Source organism: Dendrobates tinctorius, unplaced genomic scaffold (genome assembly GCF_039654945.1).
Source record: "Dendrobates tinctorius isolate UK_male_01 unplaced genomic scaffold, ASM3965494v1 ptg000120l, whole genome shotgun sequence".
NCBI classification, from domain to species: Eukaryota; Metazoa; Chordata; class Amphibia; order Anura; family Dendrobatidae; genus Dendrobates; species Dendrobates tinctorius.
Window position 1 is genome coordinate 18,481,629 of NW_027361788.1, and position 21,386 is coordinate 18,503,014.

The 21,386-nt window shown below is 43.3% G+C and overlaps 1 protein-coding gene across 5 annotated transcripts in view; it reads left to right on the forward strand.

Annotated features, from left to right (window-relative positions):
* Positions 1–21,386, forward strand: part of LOC141101628 (uncharacterized) — a 271,446-nt gene that overhangs the window by 149,884 nt on the left and 100,176 nt on the right. For all 5 annotated transcript variants that reach the window (XM_073590816.1, XM_073590818.1, XM_073590817.1 and 2 more), the window contains 2 exons: positions 15,098–15,212; positions 18,349–18,478. In XM_073590816.1, coding sequence (XP_073446917.1) covers positions 15,098–15,212; positions 18,349–18,478 — 245 coding nt within the window. The remainder of the gene's footprint in view (positions 1–15,097; positions 15,213–18,348; positions 18,479–21,386) is intronic.

The following is a 21,386-nucleotide window of genomic DNA, read 5'->3' on the forward strand; positions in this document are numbered from 1 at the left end:
AAGACTGCTGACTTGACAGATGTTCAGAAGGCAGTGTGGTGTAATGACCACTGTGTCCACTAGGGGGTGCTGTGTGGATGACCCAAGAGAACGGATGAGTGGCAGAATCCTGAAGGACAGTTATGTATCTCAAAGTGGGTGGCTTTGAGATGGAGACTTGTGTATGTGTGATCAGCAATATCATTGCTGAGGTGTTGTTTCTAAGTGTAAGGGAGAAGCCTTCAGGTAACTAGAAAGATGGGCGGGTTCTGGTTACCTACAAATCCACCCAGGGGTGTGTCTGAAAACGCCTATAGTAAAAGGCTTTGTAAGTGTGTGAAGGACCTGTGATGAGGTCATAGCCATGTGACCCAGTGGGCGTGGCTACGGACCATATAAGGTGGCCAGGGTAGGTCACAAGGGTGAATGCTGGGACCTGATTGGTCCAGTTTGGAAGGTCCTGTGAGGAGAAGGATCTTCTGGCTAACAGCCTGTGGAGCGGCTGTGTGTGTAATGGCGGCCAGCGTCTGAGAGTCCCTGAGGAGTGAGTGGATGTCTGCAGCCTGGAGAAACAGCCATATGGGAACCCTGACGTGGGTGAGATAACCCTGGGGCTAAATAGCCTGTTTAATGGATGCTATGCTGTAATGTGAAGCTATATAATGGACGCTGCGTTGTATATTGCTGCTGTGGTTTATAATGGTGAATAAACCTCACAGACTGATATGGTTTTATGGAAAACTCGTACCGGATGTGATTTATTTGCTGCCAAGTGAGTGTTCCCCAACCTTGAATGACAGCGCTACCTCACAATTGGTGGAGCATGCGGGCAGTGGTGTAGCCTTGTTGCTGGGAGCAACGGATAAGGACTGCAAAATTCGGTGGCAAAGAGCAACGCTGAGCCAGGAGGGTTGATGGTTGTGGAAGCCATGTGATGTGCTGCTGACCGCAGGGCTGTGGAGTCGGTAAACCAAACCTGCGACTCCGACTCCGACTCCTCAATTTCCCTTACACCGACTCCAACTCCGACTCCACGACTCCGACTCCGACTCCCACACATATTGCTTATATTTAAGTGAAAAATTTATTGTAGTACAATGTGAACCTCAGACATTTAATCATTTTTATGATCCAATAATCAAGATATTTAGATAGAACAGAATATATATTGGTGTACTACCCGGTTTTCATTCTTTTTGGTACAGATACGATATGGATAGACAGATATGGATAGATAGAGCAGATTTCTAATCTGCTTTTGCTATTGAGTAACATTATCTATGAGCTCAAAAACCTTTCAGGTGATGCAGTTTTTTAAAAAGATGATCAACTTTTGCAGCTGAAAAACGTATCCTCAAAAAACACAGGAAAAACGCTGTGTGTGAATGTAGCCTTAGATCAGGAATAGAACAGCCATTTATAGGACATTTCATAACTTTCCCAAACTCCTATGAAAAAATATTCAGCACATCCTGCATTGAATTACTGTACCCAATTTATTATATATTTTAGGAGTCGGAGTCGGTCCATTTTATACCGACTCCAACTCCGACTCCGACTCCACCAAAATGAGCACCGACTCCGACTCCACGACTCCGACTCCGACTCCACAGCCCTGGCTGACCGGCCACGTGTGAGCAGAGCCTGTGACGGCCTGCAAGTGGGGAAGCCACTGTCCGGCTGTGGTTCTGGAAACCGTGGGGCGGCCTAGTGAGTAAGGCACTGTCCAGATCGGTGAGCCCAGTGCGGCTGCTTCCCCAGGAGACAGAGACTGGTAATTGCTAGTGTGCCTCTGCGGAGAAGAGGTACCCGAGGACCTGTGTGGGCAACACAGGAGAAACGGACTGGTGTTCGTGTGGTACTGACCTGGGTCAATGAGTAAAACGGTGACCCGTGTGGCCGACACAGGTATCGGACAGGTATTCGTGTGGTACAGACCTGGGTCAGTGAGGAAGACAGTGTACCTGGAGGGTTCAGTGAGGAAAGGTCCTGGAGGGTCAGCCCTGGGGGAAGAGTCGGATCCCAGGAGCACGTGGTGTGACCTTGGACCTGGTGAGGCGTGAGTGTTGGGCAGTCTCAGGCAGAGACATGTGTCCTGAAGAGAACCCGCCGAGCCCCTGGACCTGGTGAGGCCGGTGTGTGGGGAGACCCTGGGAGGAGGGTCGCTCCCTGAATCGCACCCGGTGCGCCCTGTGTGTCGGACGGTCTCAGGTGGAGACAGGAGCGTCCTGAATAGCACACAGTCAGGACACGTGAGTTTTTGAGTTTTTTTGTGGTGTGTTATTTCTTTATTCTCGACTCAGCCTGCGGTGGCTCAGTGGGAGTCAAGAAGGTGACTAGCGGCTTGATGTGGCTCAGTGGGGTCACGAAGGTGACAAGCGGCTTCCGGTAACTCGGCGGGGTTACGAAGGTGACAAGCGGCTTTCGGTGGATCGGCGGATCCACGAAGATGGCGCAGCAGGAGCTGCAGTGACACCAGCCGCTGTGTGTGAACAGCAGCCGGTGGTGCCGTTGATCGATGACAGCAGGAGCTGTGGTGGTGCCAACAAAGACTTGTGTGGTATCGTAAGAGATCTAAAACTGTGTGGTGTGAACTGTGGTCTGAGAAGACCGGTATAACAGACATGGGGAGATCCGAAAGGGGGTGGAGTCCCAAAAGGGGGCAGTGACCCAAATTGGGGTAGTAGCCCAAAAGGGGGCGGTGACCCAAGTCGGGGTGGTAGCCCAAAAGGGGGTGGAGTCCCAGAGGGGGGCGGTGACCCAAATTGGGGTGGTGGTCCAGAAAGGGGCCGAGTGTGAAGAAATGGCAGCACTGGTTGGCTCAGTGGGTATGTCTGGGAAACCGCAGTGTGCGTGTATGTCATTTCCAGAATGTGGGTTATACTTTCCGGAGCATGACGGACCGCAAGTGTGTACTGTGATGCTGCATCGGGAAGGAATCTCGGGACGGTTGGACTCCAAGAGTTAGGTGACTCTGTTAGGAATTCCTCACTTTCTGTCTGACTGAGAAAATGGCCCAGGTTCGCTGTAAACATGGGGTCACGGTGAACTATGTGCTAGACAGAGTGGTGTTTGAGGGGCCCGGAGGCAGTGAGTGCCAAGGTGGCGGGATACCACCAGACTTGGTGTATACCTTGGAGGGGGGGCCGGGATTTTGTCATGTTGGATGACCTATGGTACGAGGAGGGAGACGTTCCTACTGTTGGATTAACCAATACTAAGACGCTGACGCCTCCTAACGTGGACAGGCCAGACATAGGGGCAACCAGAGAAAGAATTGCGTCAGATGAATTTACTGACCTGACGTCACCTGAAGGGTACCACAGTGTGAATGAGAATGGTGTGGTAAACAAAAAGAGCAGAGCTGACACACGGATAGAGAATGTCTTGGGGGTTCATCGTACGATGTGGTGTGACTGTGACGTGTTGTTGCCAGTAGCCACCACTAGGACAGAATCTAGTGCTGTGCTGACTGAAACTCGTGACAAAACTGACGCTGACCTGGTGGATAAGACGGTGGAAGTAGTCACATGGTTAGTGAGTAACTGGAGGGATGACTTAATCTCTGGGGGTGACTGTGGCTCTGAGAAAGAAAGGGAGCACAGAGTAGAAGGGCTAGAGAAAGAAGTCTCTGAGCTCAAAGGCCACATGGTAACGTGGCAAGGACTGAATAAGGCCCTCAGAGAGGAGGTGGATGAATGTGTCAAACGAGAAAGAGTCCTGAGACAAACGGCTGAGCACAGGGTCGAGGAGGTCAAGAAAGAGATCTTGGAGCTCAGAGGTCACCTGTCCACCTGGCAAAGTGTGAACAAGAACCTCAAGGAAGAGATGGAGGAACTCAGAGGAGTAGTTAACAGTCTTCTGCGGGAGAAATTGGACGAAGACTTACCGCGGGTGAGCGTGAGTGATAATAAGACAGAACTGCCAGTAGCCATAGTGGCCAAGGGTCATGAAGTGATCCAATCGTGTTAAGTTGATGAGTTAAGAACTGAAGAAGACAGTCACCCGGTCGGGTCAACTGTAGTGAGGGAAGTGTCCGTGGTAAGGCCAGAGCCTCCTGGCCTGGAAGAGAGCAAGACCACCTCCTTCAAGACTGTGATTGACATTCCAGAAGACATGCAAGGCGCCTGTGCGGAGGAAGGTGTACATGAGGCTTTCAAAGAAGCGGTCAAGGCGTGTGAGGTGCACTGGGCATCTGAGACTCGGCAGTTAGTGATAATATCCGCCAGAGAAGATACAGCAAACCGGGTAGCTGTCCTGAAAGAGATGCATTTGCAGTGTCTCCACGTCAAACAGTTGGTTAGGCGGAGTAATGTGAAGGCTGCTCGACGCCTGGAGTTAGCCAGGGAGGCTATGGATCGGCGAGGTTTGCGGAAGGTGAGGGTGAGGATCCCTCCTGATAATGAAGACCCGGTATCCAGTGAAGTGGGTAGAATTCCCATCATCATGGTTGGCTCCATGGAGAGACTGAGAGACTTTCGGATGCTCGTGGAGTATCAAGTGGGGTACCTGCAAGAAATTGAGCAGTTGAGGCTGAACCGTCAGCGAATTAATAAAGAAGTACGGAATACCAGGTGGCAGCCGCCTCCAACCCAAGATGTAAGGACCCGAAGGGTTCCTCCAAGTAGTGACATGGAAGGTGGCCGAAGAATGTCAGCAAGTGGCAGTTCGACGGGCCGTGCGAGGCTGAGAGACCGCAGTTCCTGTGATACGCTGAATGGGTCAGACTCGGGCCAGACAGTAGGACCGATTAAGACTGATGACCGTACCAACCGGGAGAGTCAGTCAGTGGGAGAACGGTCAGGTGACGAAGCGCACTCTAGGAGGGTGGTGACTAAACAGTGTCTGATGATGCAGACAGACTGCAACTGGAGGGTCAGACAATGACCGATATTTTGACCGCTGGGGGCGGGGGAGGCCTAACGTAGAAATGAGGCCGGATGACAGAGGGAGACGGTTCTCTCGACCTATGGGGCAAGGTGTAATGAGTGCCCGGTCTCGAGATCCTGGTGTAAGATTGTGTTCAACCCCACAAGTTTGAACAGAGGGGCGGGGTATGTGGTATATTGACCACTATGTCCACTAGGGGGCGCTGTGTGGATGTCCCAACAACGGATGAGTGGCAGAATCCTGAAGCATAGTTATGCATCTCAAAGTGGGTGACTTTGAGATGGAGACTTGTGTATGTGTGATCAGCAATATCATTGCTGAGGTGTTGTTTCTAAGTGTAAGGGAGAAGTCTTCAGGTAACTAGAGAGATGGGCGGGTTCTGGTTACAAACAAATCCACCCAGGAGTGTGTCTGAAAACGCCTATAGTAAAAGGCTTTGTAAGTGTGTGAAGGACCTGTGATGAGGTCATAGCCATGTGACCCAGTGGGCGTGGCTACGGACCATATAAGGTGGCGAGGGTAGGTCACAAGGGTGAATGCTGGGACCTGATTGGTCCAGTTTGGAAGGTCCTGTGAGGAGAAGGATCTCCTGGCTAACAGCCTGTGGAGCGGCTGTGTGTGTAATGGCGGCCAGCGTCTGAGAGTCCCTGAGGAGTGAGTGGATGTCTGCAGCCTGGAGAAACAGCCATATGGGAACCCTGACGTGGGTGAGAGAACCCTTGGGCTAAATAGCCTGTTTAATGGACGCTATGCTGTAATGTGAAGCTATATAATGGACGGTGCGCTGTTGTATATTGCTGCTGTGGTTTATGATGGTGAATAAACCTCACGGACTGATTTGGTTTTATGGAAAACCCGTTCCGGATATGATTTATTTGCTGCCAAGCGAGTGTTCCCCAACCTTGAATGACAGCGATACCTCACAGCAGTCATTGATACACTCCCCAAGGAGGGTAAGCCACAAAAGGTCATTGCTAAAGAAGCTGGCTGCTCACAGAGTGTTGTATCCAAGTATATTAATGGAAAGTTAGGTGGAAGGAAAAAGTGTGGTAGAAAAACGTGCACAAGCAACCGGGATAACTGCAGCCTTGAAAGGATTAAGACAAGGCCATTCAAAAATTTGGGGGAGATTCACAAGGAGTGGACTGCTGCTGGAGTTATTGCTTCAAGAACCACCACACACAGACTTATCCAGGACATGTGCTACAAGTGTCGCATTCCTTGTGTCAAGCCACTCATGACCAATAGACAACTCCAGAAGCGTCTTACCTGGGCCAAGGAGAAAAAGAGCTGGACTGTTGCTCAGTGGTCCAAGGTGTTTTCAGATGAAAGTAAATTTTGCATTTCATTTGGCAATCAAGGTGCAAGCGTCAGGAGGAAGAGCGGAGAGGCCACAATCCAAGCTGCTTGAGTTCTAGTGTGATGTTTCCACAATCATTGATGGTTTGGGGAGCTATGTCATCTGCTGGTGTAGGTCCACTGTGTTTATGAAGACCAAAGTCAGCGCAGCCATCTACTAGGAAATTTTAGAGCTCTTCATGTTTCCCTCTGCCGACAAGCTTTTGGGAGATGGAAATTTAATTCTCCAGCGGGACTTGGCACCTGTCCACACTGCCAAAAGTACCGATACCTGGTTTACAAACAACAGTATCACTGTGCTTGATTGGCCAGCAAACTCGTCTGACCTTTATCCCGTAGAGAATCTATGGGGTACTGCCAAGAGGAAGATGAGAGACTCCAGACCCAACAATGCAGTCGAGCTGAAGGCTGCTATCAAAGCAACCTGGGCTTCCATAACACCTCAGCAGTACCACAGGCTGATCGCCTCCATGCTACGCCGCATTGATGCAGTAATTGATGCCAAAGGAGCCCTGACCAAGTATTGAGTGCATTTACTGAACATACATTTCAGTAGGCCAACATTTCAGATTTTAAAATCATTTTTCAAGCTGGTGTTATAAAGTATTCTAATTTACTGAGATAATGACTTTTGAGTTTTCATTGGCTGTAAGCCATAATCATCAACATTAACAGAAATAAACACATGAAATAGATCACTCTGTAATTACTCTATATAATGAGTTTCACTTTTTGTATTGAAGAACTGAAATAAATTAACTTTTTGATGATATTCTAATTTTGTGAGAAGCACCTTTATGAGACGGATAGATGTAAGATAGATGGACACATAAATGTATGATAGATGGATATGTATGGTTATTAAAGATTTACTTCTAACAACCCAAGAAATGTCCTCAAGGGTTGCTGGCCGTCCATCTTGGGTGTGTGTGGAAGGCTAGGATGACTGTAGTGGTCTTTATTCAGACCTCTTACTATAAACACATGCACTGAGCCTCCCCTCCGGTGCTGGTGCGAGGTTGACATATCCTTTTCAACACGCTTCCTTATGAGGAGAAGAATTCCTTTGCAATGCCTTACGCAGACTAATCCTCCAGAAATCCCTCGGCAGGATGACCCAGTAAGGATTGAGGAACAAGGCTGCTGTAATTTGTAAAAATCACCTTCCTCTTATCCCCCCACCCCCTTCTTTTCTCCACTACTTTGATATTGTCATGGTTACTGTGCTAGGAACAGCACAGAGGGTTAACGGCCCATCAGCACAGTTGTGGCACCGGTTTAAGTCTATTTATTTACTTCTTTAGGATTTTTTAGACCAAAAAATCAAACATTTTAGTAGGTAAAAGTTCTACAACCACCACAGGAGTTCAAGAGGAGCTTTGTTTCTTTGAAGGCAAAAACTGTCTTTACAATCTGAAATTATGTATACCGTATATATTTTTTTATGTGATTTTACAATAAAAGAAAATTTGCATTGAATGCATTTCCTCCTACCTTTAAAGTAAAGGGCCACAATATAGCTGATCATACTTATCATATATTTCTAGCATATATATGTGTATAACGCTGATCATACATATACATTTATCCTGACTACTATTGCTCCCAGCCCCCCTTCCTGAAGATTTGCAATCTTTTTGCAACGCATACCTGTCTGTTATAGAAAAAAAAAGGGAGCTTTGGGAGATCATCATCACTTATTCGGGAGGCCCCCATACACTTTACGTGTCAGGTGCAGCTTCCAAATGTGCCTGATATGACCAACATATTGTGCACAGGAGCCTTTAGGTTACTTATGAACTCCTCTTAAAAAATCGCTACAAAATGACTGACCTTAGAAATTTGTAAGTTGCTACTGATAATTGATTTTATTAGCCGCATCAAGGACACCGTTCCTCCTATCTCTCTGACGGCTCCTTTACTGTAACTTTTGCTGGCTCCTCCTCCCCACATCTTCCACTTACTGTTGGGGTTCCTCAAGGATCGGTTCTAGGCCCTCTCATCTTCTCTTTGTACACTGCCCCTATTCGTCAAACAATCAGTAGATTTGGTTTCCAGTATCTCTATGCTGATGACACCCAATTATACACTTCTCCTGATATCACGCCTGCCTTTTTAGAAAACACCAGTGATTGTCTAAACGCTGTGTCTAACATCATGTCCTCGCTATATCTGAAATTGAACCTGTCAAAGTCTGAACTCCTTGTGTTTCCTCCCTCTACTAATGCACCTATGCCGACATTGCCATTTCTGGATGTGGTTCCACTATTACTCCCCAGCAACATGCCCGCTGTCTTGGGGTCATACTTGACTCCGAGCTTTCATTCGCCCCCACATCCGATCACTGGCTCGCTCTTGTTATCTGCACCTCAAAAACATTTCTAGAATTCGACCCTTTCTTACTTTCGACTCTGCAAAAACTCTTACTGTTTCTCTTAATCATTCTCGTCTGGACTATTGTAACTCTCTTTTAATCGGTCTCCCTTTTACCAAACTCTCCCCTCTCCAATCTGTCTTGAATGCTGCTGCCAGGATCATATTCCTCACCATTCGTTACACTGATGCCTCTACCTTGTTCCAGTCATTACACTGGCTACCCATGCATTCCAGAATCCAGTAAAACTTATTACCTTCACCCACAAAGCACTCCTAGGCTCAGCACCACCCTATATCTCCTCCCTCGTCTCAGTCTACCACCCTACCCATGCCCTCCGTTCTGCTGATGACCTGAGGTTAGCATCCTCAATAATCAGAACCTCCCACTCCCGTTTCCAAGACTATACACGTGCTGCGCCAATTCTTTGGAATGCACTTCCCAGGTCAATACGATTAGTCCTCAATCCCTACAATTTTAAGCGTGCCCTAAAATGCATTTATTCAGACTGGCCTACCGCCTCAACACATTAACCTAACTATCCCTGTGTGGCACAGTCAAAAGTTTTACCATAACCAGGTTCCCTGCATCATGTTCCTACATGCTTTATGCATCTATTAGCCCTGTGTGTCTGTACTGTTACACACTTAACATTATGTCTGGTCCGAACAATGAAGGCAACTGTTACCACCCACCTTTCGTGTCTCCCCTTTTTCCTCATAGATTGTAAGCTTGCGAGCAGGGCCCTCATTCCTCTTGGTATCTGTTATGATCTATGTGATTATTGTTATGCTGTAATGTCTATCGTCTGTACATGTCCCCTCTGAAATGTAAAGTGCTGCGGAATATGTCGGCGCTGTAGAAATAAAGTTTATTATTATTATTAGCTATCATAAAAGTTGTAGCTACTTAGAGTAATGTGAAAATACCTCTAAAATTATCTGAAAATTACTTGTCATGCTGTATGTCATAAATACATTGATATTAATAATGTCTAACACTACAAAATCGTCTTGTCTAATGGTAAGGCATACTTGTATTTCTATACTTTTACACCTTTTTTTTTTTTGCACCATTTTCATCAATTTTTCAGATTAGATTTTGCTCATTGTATGGTAAGGGTATCTGTTTTTGCAAAACCAAAGGAAGAAACAGAACCTCTAAAATATAGCTTTTATTATTAAAGGAAGAAGTTCAATTCTCTATAAACCATACTAAACAATATGGGGCCCCTGGTCCGGATGGATTCTCAAATGTTTATTACCGATGTTTTCAACAAGATTTGATTCCCTTTCTATTACGTCTATTTACAGCGTGGAGAGAAACGGGCAAAGTGTCTATGCCCGGGTTGGAGGCTACGATCACTACCCTCCCTAAACCGGGGAAGTCCCCCACGGTCCCAGGCAATTTTAGGCCTATAGCGCTTTTGAGCTGTGATGTCAATCTATTCACAAAGATTCTAGCGTCACGTTTGAAATTGATTATTCCATCTCTGATCTCTCCGGACCAGGTGGGGTTTGTGGCTGGACGCAAAGCAAAAGATGGTACAAGGAGAATGCTAGATTTGATGTGTGGCGGAGCTTTCTGCTGTCCCCAGTGCATTCCTGTCACTGGATGCTGAAAAAGCGTTTGACAGGGTGCACTGGGGATATTTACGGGCTGTCTTGACTAAATTTGGCTTTGTGGGTCCCATTTTCTCAGCAATTAGTTCTATGTATTTGACTCCCTGTGCTAGGGTACTGTCGTTGGGTTTTTTGTCTGGAATCTTCCGAACAACAAACGGAACACGACAAGGCTGATGCTATCCCCCATTATATTTGCACTATGTATGGAACCGTTGGCTGAGCGCATAAGATCCGATTCCAATATCTCGGGGATCACAGTGGGCCCGCTAACACATAAAGTGGGACTTTATGCGGACGACGCCATAATCTCGTGTGTGAATATTGGGCCATCGTTCTCAGCTGTCATGTCCGTGCTGGAGGAGTTTGGTAAAATATCATATTACAAACTAAACCCTACGAAATCCTTGATACATCCAGTTGCAGTCCCAGATGCACTACGCAGATCTTTCGAGAATAGATTCCACTTTAAGTGGATGCTGGACGGTATCCCATACTTAGGAATTACACTAACAAGCTCCCAAAATGTAGTGGATAATAACTTCTCTAATCTAGCTAAAACGACTAAATCAGAGTTAGATAAACTTCATAATTTTATGACCTCATGGATAGCGAGAATCAATAACTTTAAAATGATAATACTTCCCAAAATTATCTATTTCTTTAGGTGCATCCCTTTTACAATCCCTAATAGGATTATCCTGATGCTTCAACGAATGGCCAATCGTTTTATCTGTGCACATAAACAGCCAAGGATAGCGAGTAACCTACAATATTATCCATATGATCTTGGAGGGATGGGCATGCCGAGCATACCACAGAGCATCTGTTCTAACTGGACTCAGGGACTGGTGGTATATGGATAGGGACCACAGATGGCTTCAAATTGAAATATTCTATGCTAAAAGGAACTCTCCTCGCCTAGTTTTGGAAGCTGAGGCTATTAAGATTAGCCGGTATACACCAAGTTTGCCAACAATGGTAGCCGCATTACAGTATTGGAGGAAATTAGCCCCGTCCTTAATTAAAATCCCCCTAAGTATTGTGTCTCTGAGAGCTCTTACATGTCTGGATAACGGCGGGGATTAGGAACCTTCAGGACTTGATGGGGAGCTCGGGGATTCTGCCCTTTGATCATTTAGCATCCAAACACCCAGGAATACGCAGATATTTCTATCAATGCTTACAAATACGCCATCTTTTGTCAGCTTCACCGGAATCACCTTTTTTTAACTCCAAATTAGATCGCAGAGCTAATGGATACTTCTTAATACCAGAATCCGGCCCAAAATGTGTGTCCATCCTATACAGGGCTCTGAATGATCCTGATGTAGATATAAAACTTTCTTATATGTCTCTCTGGGATCATTCACTGGGTATATCCCTGGAGCCGGGGGCTTGGAGAGATGCTCTGGGAGAGGTGTTACGGGTCTCATCATGTCTTAACCATCTTGAACAACTGAAAAAAATTCACCTTCGTTGGTATAGGTTTCCGGTACAAGTGGCTCACTTTGGCCCAGACCATTACCCATTATGTTGGAGGAGATGTGGGTTACTAGAACACATGTGGAGGGACTGTCCAGCTCTGAATAATTTCTGGAAGGATATTGCCAGATTAATACTAGAAGTCCTTGGGGTAGGCCTGACATTGTCTCCTAGCCTGGTAATTTTACATATTGGAACAGAGGAGTTTCCGCATATGATTAGGGGAGCCTTATCTCACATACTGATAGCAGTTAGATTGCTAGTGGCCGCTTAATGGAAATGTGCTACAGTTTAGACCATTACAGTAGTTGAAAAAATTAACTTTCATTGTGAGCATGAACTAGCCCTTACACAAACCGCCTCTGCAAAAAAGAAGACTCAGCGTATATGGGATCCCTGGCTGCAAAGCCGGTATTCAAATGTGTCGAGGTCATGTGATGTATAACATACGTTTGAAAATTGGTTCTACTGCTTTATTGTGTGAGGTTTGGGTCCTACCTTTGGAATACATCTGAAGGCAAGAGATTTATTACACTATCATACCGGGAGATAAGCCTGAGGTTTTTTTTTTTTCTTTCTTTTTCTCCTGTGTTAATGCTAGATATTTACTGTATGTTAATGCTTATGTCTTCTACTGTCATGTTATGTGCTAATGTTGTAGAACTGATGTTTTTTATGTCAGTCTTTGTTTGTCATGTTTAAATACCAATAAATATGATTGGATCAAAATAAAATATAGCTTTTATTATTAAACTCTAAAAAATCTCCAGTCTATACTGACATATCTATGAGAGGATTAGGTCAGGGTAAGTTAAAAAAAACAAAAACAATCGCATATCTTGTCTTAATTACAGAAATTTTTGATGAAAGAGAGGTCTAGGGGAGAGCGCATGATTCCCTACCTACCAGCGGAAGTTGTCTAAAATGGATACAGTAGAAGAGTAGTCAACTAAATCACGCATACATGACCCTCACATAAAGGAATAGATATGGGGTGCAACAAATGAGATCATGTACAACAGTATTATTCATAGAAAAAAGCAGAGTGATGTTTGCAACCTTGCCTTACTACATATTTGCTGTCTGCATGTGAATGTCCATTGAAGAAAGGGTCTACTAAGTTTATCACTTTCTGTATGAATAATGCTGTTGTATGTAATCCCATTTAGCGCATCCCTTAGATGAGGGCCCACTTAAGAGAGCGTCACGTGCGTAATTTAGTTCACTACTCTCTTACTGCATCCATTTTAGACAATATCGCTGTAGGTGACCTTACTTGATTTACTAGTATGTGCCCTATTACTGAATAGAGTTGGCTTTATCCCAGTAGATATATTCTTGGTCCGTCTAGAACAATCTTTGACTATTAGAGGGATTAATTAATGTAATAACACACGTAGGAAGTGATCACATAGTGATCTACATGTGTTAAATAACGGGCTCACGCACAGTTATTACCAAAAGGAAATATAGTGTCAGGTTTCAAAAAAATTTGTATGGCACTTAAGCCCTTATTTCTGGTGTTGGTGGTGGCTTTTTTGAGGGATCCCTATCAGGATCAGTTAGGACAAGCCAAAGTGGTACGGGTGCGCCACTGCGTTTCCCCATAGGGTGCCAACCTCCGCTGGTAGGTAGGGAAGCAGAGAATCATGCGCTCTCCCCTAGACCTGTCTTTCATCATAAACATCTGTAATTAAGACAAGATATGTGATTTTTTTTTTTTTACCTGACTGTGACATAATCCTCTCTTAGATAAGTCTATAAAGACCGGATCTTTTTTAGAGTTTATTAATAAAAGCTATATTTTAGAGGTTCTTTTTCTTCCTTTGGTCCTATACATATCTGTCCTTATTTATTTGTTTTATTTATTTATTTATTTTATTTTATTTATTTTATTTATTTTTATTTATTTATTTTATTTATTTATTTTATTTATTTATTTTATTTATTTATTTTATTTATTTTATTTATTTGTCAGACTTATATGAGCGATTTTGATCATTTTACCAATCAGTAACGGACGTGACTTGAGATTTTTATTTTGGATTGGAGAGATATGATGTGACTGTGACGCCGCTACCAGAAGTTAGGATAATCCCTTATACTTGTAATACAGGGCTGGATATTGGGGGGGTGACATGACACGCCGGAGGCATAGCACACCTCTATTTAAAGAAACCCTGAGGTGGGTTCCAGATCACACCATCCATATACATGGGAGCAGTGACACCATTGGTCACACCTTAGAAAAAGGATCACTGCCACTGCAGGGCCCTATGATCTTTTCTTATGATCCCACTTATTTCATTTAGGCTATGTGCCCACGTATGCAGAAATTTCCTAAGAAAAACCGGACTCCTTCCCAGGAAATCCGCATTTTTTTTTCACGTTTTTTGTGCGTTTTTATCACTTTTTTTGCGGATTTTTCGCCTTTTTTTCCGGAGCATCCTAATACAATGAAATCCGCAGATTTTCTGCAAAATTAATGAACATGCTACTTTTTTTTCCACAATGCGTTTTTTTTGTGGAAAAAAACGCATCATGTGCACAAAAATTGTGGATTTCATTCTAATAATAGGATGCTTGATGTAGGCGTTTTTTAAGCGTTATTGCAGGGGAAAATCGTGAAAAAAACGTGAAAATTCCTGAACGTGTGAAAACAGCCTTATAACTCTCCTGATTAATCCCCTCCATTGGGGAGGAAATGAGTAGGGAGATCTAAATAATATAATGTTGGTGGGTGACCCATAGCAGTTAACATTTGGGTACTGACTGTCCTTGTGAGGACGGGAGTAATGCAGGAGCATGACAGGGAATGAAAGGAAGCCCTCTTCCCCACCCCACCCCCTCACTTTTGGTCTTTCCTATTGCTGTCCGATGCAGAGCTGCTATGGCAAACATCTAATACAGTGGTGAAATAAAACCATTTTTTTATCGAGCATTGGTATGCACGAGCACTTTATACATGTGGCATTATAGTTTTGTGTAACTTTTTTGTCTTGAATGGTTATTTTAAGATTATCCAATAAAGGTTATATTTTATCCATTTATGGGAAACTCTCCTAGCTATATTCCTATTACTCCTGAGAGTATATAATAGTGAATTTATGTATTATACACTATAACTGGTTTTAAAAGAATAAGTACAGGAAACAAATGGGCAACTGAATGAGGTCTAAACCACCGTAACTTTAGTAAACAGTATAATGTCCAGATTTGCAGTGTAATTTGGTAGCCATTGATTTTTGATGATTTTTGCAGGTAGGTTCCAGTATGAGTATACTTTATTTTTTTCTGCTGCACAACCTAGTATTTATGGCATAAATGTGATGAGGATGATTTATCCATACGTTTTTCTGAGTTTTTATATTTTGCTTTTCCTTGGTAGCTGGAGCTGAGCTTCTCTGGAAGGAGAGCATGGAGTTAAGGAATGAATGTAAATCTTTATCCAAAGAGGCCGCTGAATTATTATCCATATTCAACCAGCAGAGAGCTGTACACAGGTACGATTGCCGTCTGCACGCAAATATAATGGATGGCACACAAAGTGACTAATACTCTAGCTGAAGCATGAATTTGCTGACACACAAGATATGAAATAAAGATGCTAACGCAATATATCATTTGTAAGATGTGCTTCATATTTATTCATATGTTTAAGACTGTCAAGCAACTGGTTTATAGGTGTAATGCAAAGGGATTTACCTGTTGAAAAAGTCATGACATTTTATTTTGCCCCTTGGGCTATATTCAGACAAACATGGCAATACACAGGCCAGTCACGTCTGCAGATATGATTGCGCACATGTGCTGCTCAGTGCCCTCCTCCCCATTGCAGACGGCTTGCAAACTTCATGCCATTGAAAGAAGGACTATCATTCACAAAACGGACGCTGTGATTTTTTAAACATTTTTTGGCTCTGTGTGTACTAGCACATTAGCGTATGTTGAACAGTGTGGAATCCGCTGTATACACAGGAGCATGACAATGGCCAAAATTCTTTTCATCTGAACATAGCCATAAAGTAACAAAAACTTACTGCAGGCAACTTGTCAGGTAGCAAAGAAATCACTTTTTATGGAAGAAAAGATGAAAAACGATCCACAAGTATCACAAATCACCAACCTCAATTACAAGAACAGAGCTGAAGAAATCCTCAGGATACACCCAACCTTTATCTTCAGTGAATTCTCATACTGATAATTTCTGTTGACTGATGAAATCTCATTCTTGAGATGCAAATAATACCATTCAATTTCCTATAATATACACTTAGTTGCTTTGGCCAAATCATCAAGATGCAGTTACGGTATATAACCCATTTCTATGATTCTGTTGTTGTGTTGTTGCCAACTTTTTGACTCTTAGTACCTAATCTGCACCCCGACGATTCAGAAGTTAATATCTGCAGCCTTTCAACTCTGCAGTCTGGGGTTACAATCCCACCAGGGTAACATATGCATGGGATTTGAATGTTTACCAATTTTAAGTTATTCTTGTAGCTCTACGGTATATATGCAACTTCTATGGGGTTTATCTGCCATTGTTTAGCCATAGAAGTAGAAATGCATGATTCAGAAGAAACAAATTGTAACGGGGTCTACCAAGCTGGGGTACTCTCTTTCAGTACCACCCCGTGTTTTCGGAGGTCCGATCTGCGTTGGCTGGAGTCTGAATGAATGACGCTGGCTGGAATTCCTTGGTTACATGGGCGCATATAAAAGATCACTGCTTCTCTATGTATTTCCAGACTGACAACACTTTACTTTCAGGACACAGAATATATCACACAGATACAGAGGGCCGGCCAATAGAAAAGCGGCAGGCCAGACATACATTACAAAAGCCGCAGGTGGCCGGAGCCTGCCGATGCTTACTGTGGGAATTACAAAGGTGGGGAGAGGGCGAACAAAAGGAGAATATCGTGTCCCCTCTGCCCAGGGGCGCAGCCTGTGAACTGATGCATTAAGGACATGCATCTCACATGGAACCTATTATACATACATATAACTGCACAACATATTCTGGGTGCTGTGTGGTTCTGTAACACGTAACACAAACTAATAGGTAAAGGGTACATTCCCACTATCAGTAAGCGCTGCGTACATCCGCAGCGTCCAACTTACAGCATCCAGATGTTTCAGCATAGTCGATGGGATTTCAAGAATTCCCATGTCCACTATGCGTGCACCGACGCCCGCGGATCACGCGCAGATCACCCACAGAGACGGACATGCAACGCGTCTTTCCAGACCACAGCATGTCTATTTATCTTGCCGAGATGCAATGTATTGGACACGGTGATTCCACATGGTGCAGTGAACACATGCGAAATCACCTGCGTTAAAAACCCAGCAGCACTTTGGACGGAGCGGACATGTCTTGTGTCCAAAGCTCTGCCAATTACTGACTGTGTGCACCCGGCCTAATACATAGGATTTTTTGTGATTTCACTAATTTCTTTTGTTATGTATTACACCATGGTAGGAAGTAGGCTGTAATTGTCCAAAAGTGGGAAATGAAGCACAGATGAATCCCAGGCAGGACCCCTTACATGTCTGTAAGCAAACATACTTCCCATATGGAAGTGTAAAAGCTCCAGCATTTACTATGCAAAACATTCTGAAAGTCTGCAAGTACCTACGGTAATAGTGCAATTAGAAGTGCCATCCCATCAATGAAACTTATTATGATATGTCCGATCATGTTATTGAAAAAAACAAAAAGAAATCGACCCCAAAGCTTTAGAAAATACTGAATAGTTTTTATTACAAGTTTAAATAGCAAAATTAAATATAAATTTAAAAAAAAATGATGAAATTAAAATGCAACAGGAGGCGACACCTAAGTGCCACGTCAGAGCAGGGGAATAGTCAAAAGTCTGTCTGTAAGCCTAAGCAAAATCAAAAACAAAATCAAAAGACAAAATGGTAGGATCAAATTACAAAGTGAGTACTTAGTATTCACAAAGTTGTATATAAGCTTATTATAAAAGAGTGCTGTCTCAGTGACAATTATAAGCAAAATATACAACCGCGTTCAAGTAACGCAGAATAAAACAGCCATAGAGAAATAACTAATCATGATAATGGTGATAATAATAATAGCAGTTCTTAAATGTACATAATAGTAAAATCAAAACTCAAAATAAATCCTTGGTGCTAAAAGCTAAAAAAATTCAATAAAGTGCATAGTGCCTCAGTACCATAGGATGTAGACAGTGAACATACCACAATCAAATGATCAAGTGAAAACAAAATTCAAAAGGCATGGATGGACAGATAGACAAAGACATGGAAGATGGGAGACCCTAACGTGCGTTTCGCTCAATGCTTCTTCAGGGGGGCGTGATCATTACTGGCAGCACATCTTTTGTTTACACAGTAATGTGCTTCCGATAATGATGAATATTTTTGGTCCGGTGTAAACCATTCGATTACTTGGCGAACAAGTGAGGTGATCGCCAGCATCTTTAACCAGATGGAACACTAGACTAAATGCAACATAACCTGTTTTAGTAATAATAACGGCAGTTGCTGTTCAATGTGTGAAAAAAAATATCTGTCCTGTTCTTGCATATGTTTTTTTTCCCCGTTATTTTGAAGTTTCTTTTAATTATCAATTTTTATACTTAACAGGCAACCATGGAGACAAAGCTCACAGAGGACAAAGGCTGTAGGGAGCCTCCTAACCACTACTGACACTAAACTGAGCGATAAAGAAACACTAAGTTTGGGTCTTAAAAATGAATCCAGAGACCTTAACAAGGTACACCCGTTTGTCCTGGGTTTCTCTGCTGTATTTAGCATGTTATGTGATACAAAGTGTCATGTATTACAGCCTCATACAAACATCCGTGTTGTAAGAAGTTATAATATAGCACCCATGGGCCTTTGTGCTTCTATTACACCTCTACAAGAAATATATAAATCTTTGCACCGTGTTAGCCAGTAGTTAGATAGTCTCGAAAGCTTGCAATTTATTACGGTACCAGTTTTTCAGTTAGCCATTAAAAGGTATCAACCACTGAGGACTCTCAAATCTTAATATTTTTCTATTACACTTCTATGCCTCCAATTTCATACAAGGCAGGATCCATTGGGTATTGTGTTTTAAAGATCTCTCCTTGCTTGAAACTTTGCTTCTGGGAGGGAGAAAGTATGTAATGTGGTGCAGTGCTGATCACCAGACAGCAGAACACATACTATACATGTACACACGTGGTCAAAATTGTTGGTACCCCTCGTTTAATGACCGAAAAAAACAGGATTTTTGGGTTGCTTACCGTAAAATCTGTTTCTCGGAGCCTTCATTGGGGGACACAGAAACCATGGGTGTATGCTGCTGAAACTAGGAGGCTGACACTATGTACAGAAAAAAGTTAGCTCCTCCTCCGCAGTATACACCCCACCGACCGGCACTAGTTTCCTCAGTTAGGCTACTTTCACACATCAGTTATTGTGCATCAGGCGCGATGCGGTGCCGTGCCGCATTGCCGGATCCGGCATAACATGTGAAAAAACTGATGCACCGGTTCCGTTATTTTGCCGGATCTGGTCAACGGATTATGCCGGATCCGGCAAAAAAACGGAACCGGTGCATCAGTTTTTCCATCCGTTTTGTCCGTTTTTTTGCCGGATCCGGTTTTTAAAAAATGCCCAAAAGCCACCATTGACTATTGGTATTTACAGAAAATCCTATATATACCTTGGTATACACCCTGTTGAGAGGTTGTTGTTGTGGAGCAAGATGGAAGCCATTATTGGGAACATCGCTCAGGCTTACATTGATTTCACTTTTGAGGCCAATTCTTTGGCAGCAATTGTCATGGCGAAGGAGTGACAAAGGCAGCGTATCATGCGTCTGCGCCGACGTCGTTTCTGGATTCACCCTATAACTGCACAGAGGCTGACACTGGGAGTGTTTGCAACGTTATATCTGTCGTTGCGAGGAAATCCAGAGAAGTTTTTTCATTATACGAGGATGAAAGTGGAAACTTTTGATTTTTTGCTGGACAGGGTTGGAGAACTGATCCGGAGACGTGACACCTACTGCCGCTTCTCCATCTCACCACTGGAGCGTTTGATGGTGACTCTCCGGTAAGGCAATTGTTATTCTTTATCCTTCAAAGCAGACTTCAGTATACTGGAAATGTGTCTCCTCCTGTTGTTGCAGTTATTTTGCATTAATTATTTTTTTTTAACTTTTTACAGATTCCTTGCAACAGGTGAATCCCTTTCGTTGCTACAGTACCAGTATAGGATTGGGATTTCAACATTATCAGGTATCATCAAGTACACATGCCGTGCATTGTGGGACAGTCTACATGAAGAGTTTATTCCACAGCCCACAACAGAGAGGTGGCTCGAAATAGCTGACCAATTTTACAGCATCTGTCAGTTTCCAAATTGCCTGGGTGCAGTTGATGGCAAGCACATCAGGATCACTAAACCAGCAGGATCGGGATCTGAGTTTTTTAATTATAAAAAATATTTCTCAATAGTCCTGATGGCGATTGCAGACGCCAAGTACAAATTCATTGCGGTGGATATTGGGGCCTATGGACGCTCCAATGACTCACAAGTTTTTAAAATTTCAGCAATGGGACGTAATTTGTACGGAAACACATTCCAATTCCTACCTCCAAGACCGCTTCCTCAAACTTCTGGGCCACCACTGCCATTTGTCTGCGTAGGTGATGAAGCATTTCAACTGTCAGAACACCTGCTCAAGCCGTACGCAAGCAGAGACTTGACACCAACAAAAAGAGTGTTCAACTATAGCCTGACACGAGCACGGAGGATGGTGGAGTGTTCGTTTGGAATTCTTACCGCTAAATGGAGAGTACTGTTGACCGCAATTAACTTGAAAACAGAAAATGTGGATGAGGTGGTAAAAGCATGTGTTGTGCTACACAATTTGGTTATTACTAAGGAACAGATTGCTATGGAAGACAATGATGTTGAAACAACATTGCATGATTATCTCAGTGTTAATGTGCGAAGTACTCTAGCAGTGTCCAGAATGAGGGACACATTTGCCCAGTACTTTATGTCACCTGAAGGTAGAGTTGAATGGAAGGATGACATGGTTTGAGATGTTAAAACCAATTTTTTACCTTGTTGTACCAAACCATTTCTGTGGTTTAAGTTACTGTACCTTGTTAGCTTCAATTTTGGTAAAGCATTAGTACCTTTGTATCAGTATTCTATATTGTTTTACTACCTTTTTTTTGTACCAAAATATTCACAATTTGTAAATTCCTGACAAAGCTCTTTTAAAATTGAACAAAAATTATCATTTAGTAAAAAACGTTCTACTAAATCATGTAGTGTGGTGTGTAGGAAATAATATAGGGGCTATAAAGCGGTATCCAAGGACCTTCCACAGTACTGCCCACCAGCAGACCTCCCCCCACCACCACACACGTACGTTACTCATACACGTTCTTGTACACACACTCCCATACATTCACATACTCACACACACCTACTCTCACGCAATCACATACTCACACACACACACACTCATTGAGTTTTATACATCGACATGTTATATTAACAGTAAAAGAAACAAAAACATTTGATTGACTGAAAAAAAAAATTATTTTTTATCAGCTTTAGCTGAAATTTTTTCTTTTATATTTTTGTAATAAAACTTTTTTATTGGTAACAAC